Below are 13,910 nucleotides of genomic sequence, written 5' to 3' on the forward strand. Positions count from 1 at the left end.
TAATTCCTTGGGTATGATAATGGTGTTGTTATGTGGGACAGTGTTTTTGTTCTTACATGCTGAAATATACAGGGATGATTGAATGCTTATTGTCTACAATTTTCAAATGGTCCTACAAAAATAAAAATAATAATACCTATATATATACATATATCAGATTCATATACATGTGTTGGCAAAAAGTTCAAAATTGGTGAGTCTACAGGAAGAGTGGGCAAGTGATTTTGCATTATTTTTTCTAGGATTGAAATATTTTAAAATAAAAACAGGTAGGGGGAAAAAGATAGGGAAGGGACGTACTTTAAATAAAACTGGTTTGAAACCACATGAGGACAAAAGTAGTCTATTATGTTTCAAGTCATATTTATATCCTGATGGGGGGAAAAGCACAGTAAGGGATTCTCTGAACTAGAAGGAAAGGAAGGGGAACTTTTCATTGAAATATTAATTGTAGAGATTAAAAGAGATCATGTTAAGAGGACCAGTATTGTATAAAGTGCTCAATAAATGTTCACGAGTGTGTGTGGTGGGGTGTGTGTGTGGTGTGGTGTGTGTGTGTGTGCATGGATACACACACACTTACACTGAGCATCTTTTAAGCCTTCACCATAAGCCAGAGGTTGGACTTGAACCCAGGTTTCATTTGGCACCCACGTTTGGACTCTTCACCACCCTGCTCTGCCACGCAGCTCTCTGCCTGTCCTTTCTCTAGTGTGCAGCTGTGTAGCTTCCAGAGAGAGAGTAATTCCTGTGTGAGATCCCTAAGGAGAGAAACTCTGTGGAGTTCTCATAATCACAGAAAAGCAGAACAGAGATTTCTTATTGTGAAAAATCTCTTGCCTCAACGAGAAGAAAATAATGCCCATTTCCTAATTTTTCTCCAGCTGTATATACAGTGGCCCACGTTCTTCATCTTTGATAAATACAACACAGCACCGTAGACGTTAGAGCGAGGCTGCTGTGGAAGGCAACAGATGCATAACTGACCTCGGATTGTTGGGTGGACTTGGAACACGGAACAGGCGAGCATGCCAGCTATAAAAAGCACCGAAACATAAACAAGCGCTCTGGCTCCTGACTCTGCCACAAGTAGAAGTTGGGTGATTTTTTTCCAGGGCAACGAGTTCTCTTTCCAAGAGCAGCCCGATGCAGCTGGTTTTTCCATTGTGTCATAAAAAGAGAATTATGCAGCAGTTTGCCACTCACTTAGCTTTATGTTGAAAACATCTTTTTCTTCTCTTTAGTAGTAAACCTCTCCTTATTTGAGGAGAGAGAGAATTCTGATCAGGGGACCCTTCTCAGATTTGCATATTTTTGTTCCTTATCTCTGTCTTTATCCCTAAAAAGTAATTGAGAAAGATTTCTTATTCTGATTCAATTTTGGGGTCAGTTTTGTAATGAGGGGCAGGAATACTGGCTTGAAGTTACTTCCTTTCCGTGTGTAGTTGAGGAACTTTCAGCAGCTCAGTTTCTCTACATGTAAATAAGAGGAGGCGAGTATGACTATGTCTCACACTTTAAAGGGAAAGGTCTTATGATGATAAATTTAATACAGTGGCCATGTTTGGGCTTGCTGGAAGAACTCTCTGAAATACACTGAGTGGCCAAATTATTATGATCTCTGAACACATAATAATCTGGCCACTCAGTGTATATCCTATATAATAAAAGGCTAATATGCAAATTGTCCCCTCGACCAGGAGTTCGACCAGCATGCAGGCCGGCCAACCACCCATGTCCCCTCCCCCTGGCCAGGCTGGCCGGTCCTCACCCATGCACAAATTCATGCACTGGGCCTCTAAAATATATATATATATACACACACACACTGAGTGGCCAGATTATTATGCGTTCAGAGATCATAGATCATAATAATCTGGCCACTCAGTTTATAATAAAACCACTAATAAGAAAAGGACAGAATTGAAGTTAACTGTGAGATAGCGCACAGAAAATAAGACTCAACTTCAGAATCCACAAGTCCTAATTAAAGCAAGCTGGGAACAATACACCTCATCTCCTTAGGCGGCTGTGTCTCTTTATGTGTCCCCCACTCCCACACTGAATAGTTAGTTGCAATTGACCTCTGTCCGTGGGATAATTTCACTAAGAAAACAGAAGCTTTTTCTATAAAATCAACAATTCGCTAGGACAGTGGTCGGCAAACCGCCGCTTGCGCTGGTTTGCTGCTCTGTTGACTAATGAGTTTGCCGACCACTGCTAGGAGATTGACATGTAGGTTTCTCCCCCTGCATCCCCCCCCGCCCCCCCCCGCCGCCCCAAACAACAACAGAGCTCAAAGGAAGCTTCAGATTTTCCCTAACTGTACTCATATCCATGCATGTGAAAATCAAGGCCAGGGCGGAAGTTGCCTGTTAGCTCAGTGTGCTTGCTGGTGAGCTAGCACTAGGCCTGGTCCAGCCCAGTGCTTTCACTTCCAGCCCCAGCTCCCACTTCCGCCCATGACCACATTAGCCTCAGTGCATACCCAGCCACAACTCACAGCGTGACGGTTATGTTTCTAGTTCTCCGTGTTGAATTACAAAGGACTGATGTCTACTTTATAGAAATTTGACATCAAAACTATCAAAGAAAACTGTACATGAGCTTCTTGAGGCTATATCTGGTTTAAAAGTTAGCAGTTTGAGAATATTAATGCGTATATGTGTCATGGGGTGACTCAGGATAGGCCAAAGAGAATATCCTTCTCTTTGAGCTCTATTCTCTTACTGAAAGCCCATGCTAATCAAAGGGAATAAGCAGTTTGCTGTCCAAGCTGGTCATTGAACATCCTGCACATTTTAAACTCTTGGCATCAGTAGCAGCATCAGACCAGCAGAGGGCGCAGTGAGTAGCAGAAAAGACACAGGAGAGCAAAAGCCATGTATACCTATACGTATTTTCTAAAGCCTGAGACAGGTTAGATAAAAGTTATTTATTATATAAATGGCTTTTAAAATACGTATAGTAGTTCCCAGGTTTTAAAAAAAATTAATTAGCTCGTCTTTAAATTACATAGGTAAAACACAAATGTAGAAAATTTACACAGTACAGATAAAGTGAAAAGTTCCTTCATCTCTCCTTCCTTGGGTTATCAATCTCTCTTTCCAGACTTTTTAAATACATAGAACGTTTATAATGTACCTAGAAATATAATTTTTTTCATAAATGGGATCATATATTTTTTACTTTTCCCCCACTTATTACATTTTAGACATCTCTATGTGTGCATACATATATTATTTTATTCTTTTAAATTCAAGTATAATTGACATTTTAGTAGCTTTAGGTGTACAGTGTACTAACTTGATATTTGTATATAATGCAAAATGATCTCCACAATAAATCTCGTTAACATTTGTCACCGTGCATAGTTACAAAAATATTATTTTATTTGAAAAAGTTGCTGCCTGGGATTCCATTGAATGAATGTTCTATGGTTTATTTAATAATTTTTCTATTGAGACTTTTGGTTGTTCCCCCCCCCCCCCCCCACTATTACAAACAGTGGAATCCTTATGATTATGTATGTTTTTTAGTACAGATATTTAGCTACGAAGATATATGTTCTTTGAATTTTTTTTGGATGACATTAAACAGAGTCAGAAGAGAGGGTTGATGCCTCAGGATTCAAGACTTCACAGTCACTCACAATAGGGGACTGTGGTCTGGCTGTCAGCTGTACCAGAGGAGGAATGCCGGTGACGCACGCCGCAGCTGTGGCCTCTTCCCTCACAGCTGCGGGCAGCACAGTGGCTCACTTGACTCGAAGTCTGAACCACCAGGGAACTGACCATCCAGTGTCTGCCGGGAAGGGAAGTTCTTTAATTGTTGTCAAATGGGATGGGGTGACCACTGTCGGCAGCCAGCAAAATGAGAGAGGGCTTGGAGCTTGCGGGGCCGATGGGTTCTGATTGCAAGATCTCTCCAGGGCTGTTCATTGAGGCAGTGGTCTGGAGTGGAGTGGTTTTGGTTTCTTACGTCTGATGTATTCTCTGTTTTTGCAGTTGGCCATCCAATCCCTGTTCATCAGACTCTGAACCCGACCCGGGAGCAGGTCGAGGAGCTGCATCAGACCTACATGGAGGAGCTCAGGAAGTTATTTGAGGAGCACAAAGGGAAGTATGGCATCCCAGAGCACGACACTCTCGTTTTTAGATAACTGTCCTCTTAGAAGGCTGCAGGAGGATGGGAGAATAAATATGTTAAATACTTAATTTCGTTCCTTGACGATGGAATTAAATTTGCACCTGAAAAGTATTATTTATGGTGACAGATGTTGATGTAAATCTGTGATAAATAAAAATACAGTGTGTGATGATAGGATAAGGCTAGACATGACTATAAGTCTATTAATAACTTCCTCAATTGAGGAAGATGAAATCATCTTACAGGTTCAGAAATAGTTTAGAATTATTCACGTGCTAAAAAAATTGACAGCTTCAAAAAATAATTAGACCCTTAGGCTCAATATTACAATCATTTAAGGTGGTGTCTTCACTAGGTGTATTAGCTGTTACTCCATGCAGCTGGAACATTTAAGAGATGGTGTGTAAAATAATTTGCCATATGGAGCTAGGAGAGATCATTAACTTTTGTTGCTTGAACAGACCATTTTTTAGTGAATAATGTTACTTTTAAGACTTAGACCATTTGATCTGTTAGGTCATGTCAACCAACACATTTTTATACAATGGGGCAGAATTGTTATGCAGTTTTCAGAGTAGGAAGAATCTACCATATGGAAATCCATGTGTATGAGAGCATGTCTCCTCATTATTTATTCATGCTTCGAAATATTCATCCTTGTCATCTGCTAAGAAATATGTCCATTTTCTATAGAAAAAGGAGGAAGACACACTTTCCTGTATGTTTTAGGACACTGAAATTGCGGAAGGTTTTCATGTAATAGAAATGGTTTTGATTTTCTTCCCAAATGGCCTCTTTGAATAAGAGGAGCTATGAAGGAAAACGCCCTCTCTGGTGAGATGTGGCCCGTTCTCCGTTGACGTGGGTTATATGAGTCTCCTCTGAACTACAACATCAGGTCTGTGAGAGCCGGAACCTGTCCCTTCTGTGCCTTGATGTCTCCCTGTGCCTGGGTCAGCTCATGGCACTTAGTCGGCACAAAATAAGTATGTGCTTTATGAATGTATGTGTAGATGAGCACAGAGACAAACTTTACCATAGGGTGAGGAATTTTTAAAGCTCTACTGTGGGATGAAACCTATAATAAGACAAGGCCCACTCTCAGAAGGAGATCCCTGGCTGTGTCTCATTGTCCTGCGTGGGCCAGTACTGCATGCTGGCTTGGAAGGAGCAAGCCAGAAGGAGGTTTCTGATAATGAGTCTCTAAGTGTGACGTAATTATTCAGTAAGTAAGAAGAATGTCAAGTTTCCAAAAGATCTCCATTGCTAGGTGTTGTGTCTGTACTTCCTCCACTCCAGGTGTTTGAGGGTAACTTGACTAAGTTGTTCTAACTCATTGGTAAAATGTCTTCAGGAATCTAATTTTTAAAACAGCAGTCCCTGGGCTAGAGCCCGGATTGGAAAGCGTGCTGGGTGATGCCTTGACTAGGGAAGCATCTCACCCATGAGGAAGCGAACCTTCTCAATTGTTCTTCATAAGGTTTTGTGGCCAGCATCCTGTTGTCTTCACACTGAGCAATCCTGGAGTCCACTGACCATGGCCTTGAAATTAGGGCAGTTCCTTCCTTCCTTCCTTCCTTCCTTCCTTCCTTCCTTCCTTCCTTCCTTTCTTTCTTTCTTTCTTTCTTTCTTTCTTTCTTTCTTTCTTTCTTTCTTTCTTTCTTTTTTTGTGTGTCAAAGCAGGGATTAAGACACACTTGCTTTACTAGATGCAGAAAATTCGACTATAAATCCTTCGGGTATTACTCAAAACCAAAAACAATGTAAAAGGAGCCTCATTTAAATAAAATGACACTCTGGCTGATCAGGGTTCAGTCTTTCAGAAAGTAGCTGTGAGGCCTGAATAACCACAACCAAAGGCCTTAAAGATATTTTAAAAACATATTTTTTAAATTGATTTTTTTTTAGAGAGAATGGAAGGGAGAAGGCGAGAGAGAAACATCGATCAAAAGGTCTTTAAGTTATTACAAAACACATGAATATCCTCTCTTTGGAGAAGTTTATTAAACGTTCCTAGTCTTTTGCAGTTTCACCAAGTTATGAATTTTAATCTCACACTTGGAGGCAGAGGGCCACACTGACCACCCAACCTCAGCTGATTGTCTGGTAAGCAGTTGCAGCCCATGTGCAGTAACACAGAGCCACTGAGAAGTGAGAAAAGCTCTGCTCTGATGACTTTATCTAGAATTTTGCCGATTAAAATATCTAGACATCAGCACCTTCACTTTTGGCATACCTACAACCCTGTAACAATAGGTACATATTAGGGAATTTATCTCTTCCTTTCTTAGGGTCTCCAGAGGTCTTAATTCTGCCAGGCCAGACTTCTTTTCATAAACTCAAAGCACAGTTGTGAGTTCCATAGAGCCCTACCAATTGCAAGTGAATGTTTTATATGAATCTTTGCTGCAACACCAATGTGGATCATCTATGGTATTCACTAGTGTGGTTTGATGGAGATCTCTATTTTCAAGGCTCTCATCTATTACACACTTGCACCTAAAATTTAAGCAGCAAAGCAAAACAATAACAGCAACAGCAATAACCTAGGACACTGGAAGAGAAACTGGGCGAGCTGCCGTGAGAAAATGTGCATTTATGCTGTTGGATTTGGACGGTTCTTCCTGTTTCCCTCGCACACTGGGCGCAGGCTGTCATTTCCTTTGTCTGGCCGCCGGGAGTATTGAAGGGGTCTGTGTCTGGCTAAGTCCATGGGAGGCTGCAGCCGCAGTGTGATGAAGGCCAGCCAGGTTTGCTCTGGCCCAAGAGGAGCCAGGGTAAGGGACGCTGTGTATGACTTATGTAAACCCTTCTCCACCACTGTGAAAATGTCCAAGTGTACATACTTCGGGGATGATGGGTGAGCCTTTATCGTGCGCAGAGGTTTGAAAGTAACCCCCTCCCCCCCCCCCGCCCGCCCCGCTGTTGGTAGAAGGCACATTTCTGTCATGGGAAGCACAAGAGGTGGCATCTGGACGTGATGCCCACACTTGTGGAGCATGACGTCTCTCCCACACTACCTCAGTGGTGCCAGTTACCGAGGTCGGGGGTAGACACGTGAACAGGTTGGGGTTTGTCTTCTCTTCCTCGGACAAGAGACAATGTGGATGGTATTTGCTGACCGCGTTTTCCCCCAAATGGCCCAGGATGGCTAGCTGTCATCCTTCTCATGCATTTTTCATACTAAGTGATAAAATACCTATTGGTGGTGCTGGGAGAGGCCCTCCAGGTAAAGTTTGTATCTCTTTTTATTTTATTTTTAAATTAAATTTATTGGGGTGACATTGGTTAATATGTATATTTTTTAAAAGAAGAACAACAAGGCAACTTCGAAATAACCAGCTAATGGCTCCAGTTTTTCTAGGAAGTAGATCTTTGTATTAACACCAAAAGGTTTTCTCTAATACCTTATATTTTGATTGTTTTGTTTTGGTTTTTTTTTTAATTGATTTCAGAGAGGAAGGGAGAGAGAGAGAAACATCAATGATGAGAGAGAATCATTGATTGGCTGCCTCCTGCATGCCCCCTACTGGGGATCGAGCCCGCAACCCAGGCATGTACCCTTGATCAGAATCGAACCCAGAACCCTTCAGTCCACAGGCTGACGCTCTATCCACTGAGCCAAACCAGGTAGGGCTATATTTTGATTTTTGAAAGTAATCCTCCTCAGATACTTTCAGCTTAGTGCCTTACTATCTTAAATGAGGAGGTGCAAGTGTACCCCAATCCATAGTTAACCTCCATAGCACAGTCTGCCTTCTCTGATGTAGATCTGGACTCCGAGCAGTCTCTGAAAGGATGCCGGGCCCCTAACCTGGCACTTCGATGGATCGTGTCGCAGAGACCAAGTTTTAGATCCAGAAGGGACTTCACAGCCTGTCTAGATGCAGCAGTCAAACCCAGTGAAGTTGAATGCGGGGCTGGCTTTAGCTCAGCGGTTCCTTCGACTACAGAACTCCAGTGAAGTTGAATGCGGATTGGAGCCGACTCCATGTTCCTCTCACTCTGCTCTAGATTTGAGCTGGAGGTGCCGCTATTCCTTGGTTGTTGGTTAATAAACCCAGGGATCCCCCCTATAAAACAGATGTGTCCAAAAAGTAGAGTGTGATTAGAAATACACCTAAAGCAAGGGATTTAACAGCTCCCACACAAGCTCTGTCTTACTGGGACTGAGAACATTTTTCTGCTTTTGAGACCAGTCCACCGCAGTGTTGACTTTTCCCTTTTGCAAGAGCTATTTTGGTGACGTGTCTGGGCCACGTCCAAGTTTTCAACCTCAAGCTTAGCCACCAGGGCCCTTTGTATTGGAGCAGCAGGGGAGGGCGAGGTGCCCGTGCTCGGGATGGTGACAGACCCTGCACAGGACGGAGCAACCTCGTCATTCAGACAGAGGTGGACGGAGAGTCTCTGTCACCACATGACCGCCTCAAGCCCCGAGTCCATCCTGGTTCCAGTCTCATCCGGCTGGGTTGCCACAGCTGCGCTTATTTATTTATTTATTTATTTATTTATTTATTTATTTTTATAGCTCATAGATTCTGGTTGAGAATGATCCTAGGCTCTCTGGAGAACAAAGATAAATCTGACTTTCCTCCCTTGTATTCCCAGGGCTGCATAATTCTCCCCAACTTTACTTCTAGGCCAATTTAGAGCCTAGGATTTTCTGGTTGGATTCTAAACCCTCCAGTGTGGGGGTGCAGTCATGGCAAGACAAGCAGAGAATCTTAACTCCCACTTTTCTGCTCTCCAGGCTTCTATTTCAAATAGACGTTTGGCCTCTGGTCCTCCACTAACTGGGTGAGCGGGGCTCAGTTCCTTCCTGTGTAAATCAAGTTGGGAGTGAAGGTCAAGGTCCCTTCTGGTTCTATCTCTGTGGTCTCTGCTGACTTTCTTCCTGTCATTGTAATGACAACAAGTTAGAGACATAGATTATCTCGATGATTTTTCCTGCAAGACATGCAGTGAGTCCAAATGAATGCCTCGTTCTCTTGATGTATATAAAACATAAATTGCTACTGCAATTTGTCCAGCATCACAAGGACCTTTTTAAAAAAATATATATTTTATTGATTTCAGAGAGGAAGGGAGAGGGAAGGAGAGATAGAAACATCCATGATGAGAGAGAATCATTGATCGGCTGCCTCCTGCATGCCCCGCACTGGGGATTGAGCCCGCAACCCAGGCATGTGCCCTTGAGCAGAATAGAACCTGGGACCCTTCAGTCCGCAGGCTGATGCTCTATCCACTGAGCCAAACAGGTTAGGGCCACAATGACCTTTAGCCCTGGTGTTTCTAAAACATAATGTAATTCTCTAAATAAAGAGAGGAGAAATTGATCTACAAGGATTCTTCCTTTATATCGTTCAAAACTATGAAGTAATGGTTTATTGTTAAAATCTTTATACGAGGGGGTGAATTTTTATATTTTCTATATTTTTATGTGTTGCAGTGTGCTTTTTACAAGCTCTTGGTTTGTAAAGTTTTGACCAATAAATGTGTTTTGTGCCCGGGTTATAAATGTGTGGGTGTGGTGTTTAACCTGGATGGAACGGTTTAACTTTTACACACATTGGCAAGGCTGAATTACCTTGGACTTATGGGTCAATGTTGTCAAGGAAACGACATTGAAATTGTGAGCATTGTAAATTCTCATACTGAAGAGTCAGTCTTTTAATTCTTTTGATGGGATGAAGGACGGTACAGAAAGCATGGGCAGGGTAACCGAAAACTGCAGGTGTGTGGGGTGAAGCCAGAACAGGGGACAGTAAGAAGAAAACAAGACCGGAAACTGCCGTGGTCTCATGGGGTCGGAGGAGAGTGAAACCTCCCAGAATCCGAAATCTTCAAAAACTGGTCCAAACGTGTATAGATTACAAATTCGGTGAATCTCTGCCAGTGGGTGATGGAAATGTCCTAAAATTAGATTGCAGTGATGGTTACACAACTCTGCAAATAGATACACTAAAAACCTCTAAGCGTGGCACTTCAAATGGGTGAATTTTGTGGTCTGTGAATTATACCTCAATAAAGCTGTTTTATAAAATCGAGTCCGTCATACACTTGCCAAAATAATGGAAGCAACTAAAACCTAAATTCCTTTTTAAAATGTGTCAAAAGTGAAGTTGCCTCTCTTTGATGCCAGCACTTTGTACAATAAAGTTTAGCCCTTGATTTTTTGAGAATGTTGGTATTTCTGGTATTCTTTGTCAAAACAGGTGTTTTTTTTTAATTTAATAAATCTTTATTGTTCAGATTATTACAGTTGTTCCTCTTTTTCCCCCCCATAGCTCCCCTCCACCTGGTTCCCATCCCACCCTCTTCCCTTACCTCCCCCCCACTGTCCTCATCCATAGGTGTACGATTTTTGTCCAGTCTCTTCCCGCACCCCCCCATACCCCTTTACCCCTGAGAGTTGAGTCCACTTCCTTTCTATGCCCCAAAACAGGTGTTTTTAATACTCTTTTCGGGTATCTTATTGGGTAAAGAACATGCTGTTTTATTATTGTGTAAAATGCTGTTTGACTTTAATTTTCCCCAGTATTTTGTTAATGCTGCAACATATGCTAATTTAAAATGTTACCATATAAAAACAACACTCAATATTTATTGACCTCCTACAATATGCCAGACACAGGGCTAAATACTTTATGACATCTACCTCTTAAATTAGCCCAATGAGGTTGGTACTATTTTTATCCCATAGGAAACTGGGCCTCAGAGGGGATAAGAACTTTGCCAGGCAACCCTGAGGACAGCAGTACATGTTAAAGGACCTCTCACATTCCATTCCATGGTGTGTCCTTGTCCCGAGGACCTTCATTTCAGTGACAGGACAGGAGCACACCCGATGCTGCCCGGGTGAGGTTGTCTCAGAGATGGCGCCCCCTGGAGGAAGGTCCTCCCCTTGTTGGCCTTTTTCTGGTAATCTGAAGGAGTGAGTCCTGCAGTAGAAGGTCACACTTTCTGAAAAGGCTGCTGTGGGTAACACTGTTTACTGTTAGCAATCTCTGTCTAGACACACATTTGAAAATCTTATGGGAGACCCCCACCCCCTGATACTCTGCCAAGTTGACAGATGATATTATAGCAACTGGTCCAAAGATCAAATAGTTCAGTGAAAACAGAATAGTAAAGTTGTGTTTGTTCAAATCAGAAACAGAATAGTAAAGTTGTGTTTGTTCAAATCAGAAACAGAATAGTAAAGTTGTGTTTGTTCAAATCAGCACAGGAAACATGACCTTTAGAACTGTACATTTCCACTGTTACTGTTGAGAGTTCCATGAACCAAACCACCCGGATGATAGGGCTACAATTGCTGAGCTTAGATGTTTAGATGACAGAGCTTCTGAAAGCAGCATGCCCCAATGGTCATCTGTGGCCAGAGAAAACACTGTTCATAAGGAACCGTTGCTCTTGAACTCTAGAATGGCTCTGAAGCTGTTACCACATCCTTTCGGCCTGACTTGGTTGCAGAAGTTATTTCCCTTTCCACATCTCTATAGGCTTAGAAACTGCCCCAGGGCCCTTATTTCAAAGGAGACATTCCTTTTCCATCCTGCCTGTGATTTCTCTGTGCTCTGGCTGCTCGTGTTTGGGAACCAGGCATGCAGCGACTTCAGTTAGATCCTCTGTCTGGGTTATATAATGCGTTTCCTGCTAATTCACCGAGTTCCAACAGGGTTATTTCTCCGTCGGAGCTATTTGGCAAGTATCCACTGAAGAATTGTTTCCAGCTTTATTTGTGGTTACTAGACTCAATTGGAATTTCCTGCATTTCCCAGCGATTCTAAGATTTTTGTGGAGGGGCGGTGGCCCAGGCTGCAAGGTGTGTTTCTGCCCATAAATGTGAGCATTCAGGACACAGGATGGAGGAAGACACCCGGGGCCCAGTTCTTCTGAATGCCTTCCCAGTCAATTGGATGAATGTGATCAAGCACTGGGTGAAAAGAACCAGTGTGGGACCTGTGTGCTGCCCTCCGGGGGCCCATAATCAGAAAAGTGTCTTATTGGAGACAGGGAGGCAAGTGTCACAAGAGCAGCAGCAGCACAGAGCTCTGGCTGTGTGGAGAGGGGCATCCTTACCTGTGGGTCTGGTAGGAGCCATGCAGGGAATGGAACCAGGCAGAACAGTCAGGATGTGGTGACCTGCCATGGTTTGCCCAGGACTTGCCTGATTTTAGCAGTGAAAGCTCCATCCTGGGATTCCCGTGGGTCCCACGCACACTGGGGCTGGTGGCCACCCTGGGTGGGAAGGCAGAGCTAGCTGCTCTCTCCACTTCTGGGAAGAATGGCAAGGGAGCTTTTTTTTTTTTTTTTTTTAATGTCCTAGAGAGCAGCTTCTAAAATAATTTTGTGGAAATAAATGATTTTCTTATGATGCTCTGAAATGACACAGTTAGGTACATGCTATGTTTTATATGTGTAATACATATCCCATGATGCTATGCAATTTCCCAGGTACTGGGAGTTCAATGTGAATGACAGACAGGCTTATGGCTCTGGAAGGTAAGGTCTCCACACATTTGAGTGAGATTCTGTCAGGAGTTCCTGGTGATGCCTTACTTTGTCCCAGTGGCCTTGCACTAATGGCAGTGAATATTCCGAGGGACAGGGTCCTGTGGAGAGCGCTAGTCACTAACTGTGCCCATATTTTCTGGGCTTCGGTTTTTCTCTATATATGGAGAAATTATTTCCTCCTATAATGGAGTTAAATTTTTTTTAAAGTATTTTTTTTTATCGATTTCAGAGAGGAAGGGAGAGGGAGAGAGAGAAAGGAACATCAATGATGAGAGAGAGTCATTGATTGCTGCCTCCTGCACACCCCCTACTGGGGATAGAACCCACAACCCGGGCATGTGACCTTGACTGGAACCAAACCCAGGACCCTTCAGTATGCAGGCTGATGCTCTATCCACTGAGCCAAACCAGCCAGGGCAAAAATGTTTTTAATAAAAGATTGCCTAGACCCTAGGACTTTTGAAACCCAAGATATACTTAACATGTCTGAAATGTTAAGAAATCTTTTCATAGCATTTACTCAAAGTTTTTATTTTGTCTTGTTCTTACTTGTTAAAAATATGTATATTTAAAGGTCAGTTATTGATTTATACTTTGTTCCCAAAAGGACCATAGGTGAAATAGATGTGTTAGAGATTTCATGATCTACATGGTCACAAAACATAGTAAAAATGGGAATGGGACATAAGAAAATCAAATTTCAGCTGAGTATAAACTTCTCTTTCCTAGACAGAAGATGCACTGCATAGTAGGAATAAGTCATCACTGACGCTCTTACCTCTTTGCCACAGTTAAATGAGCACATTTAACTTTGGAAGACTGCTTCTTAAATGTTTTTATGTCCTTCCCACTCCAAGTACCTTGGCAGATTGAATTTGGGCTGAAGTTGAACTCTCCTCAATTGGAGTCTGGGCTTACGTGACCACAATCAAATTCCTAAAAAAACAGAATGTTTCCCTTGGGAAGCATCTGTCCAAATTATTCTTTCCCCAGGGACCATTATTCAGACTAGTTTTAGAAAAACGATAGACTGCTTCAAATTAAATCCAGAGATTCAAGAAAGTATTAGATTGTTGACCAACAAAGCATATATCAGATGGAAATGCTGAAGACCTCATGTTTATTTCATCATGGTGACAGAAAATGTCCCCAGAGCTCTGAATGTCACACCTGTATTTAAGGCAAGAAGAAAAAAGAAGTCTACTTTCTTTTACTTTATTAAGAACCACATTATTTTTCCCAGA

At 42.4% G+C, this 13,910-nt stretch overlaps 1 protein-coding gene across 2 annotated transcripts in view; it reads left to right on the forward strand.

Annotated features, from left to right (window-relative positions):
- Positions 1 to 10,285, forward strand: part of MOGAT1 (monoacylglycerol O-acyltransferase 1) — a 31,943-nt gene extending 21,658 nt beyond the window's left edge. The window contains exon 6 of one of the 2 annotated variants that reach the window (XM_079781847.1): positions 4,008 to 10,285. In XM_079781847.1, the coding sequence (XP_079637973.1) occupies positions 4,008 to 4,162 (155 nt within the window). In that variant the 3' untranslated portion in view covers positions 4,163 to 10,285. Of the gene's footprint in view, positions 1 to 884; positions 1,030 to 4,007 lie in introns of those variants that run through there. The other variant, XM_079781848.1, reaches the window with a different exon arrangement.
- Positions 10,286 to 13,910: the final 3,625 nt, after the last annotated feature.

Source organism: Cnephaeus nilssonii (genome assembly GCF_951640355.1).
Source record: "Cnephaeus nilssonii genome assembly, chromosome: 10".
NCBI lineage: Eukaryota > Metazoa > Chordata > Mammalia > Chiroptera > Vespertilionidae > Cnephaeus > Cnephaeus nilssonii.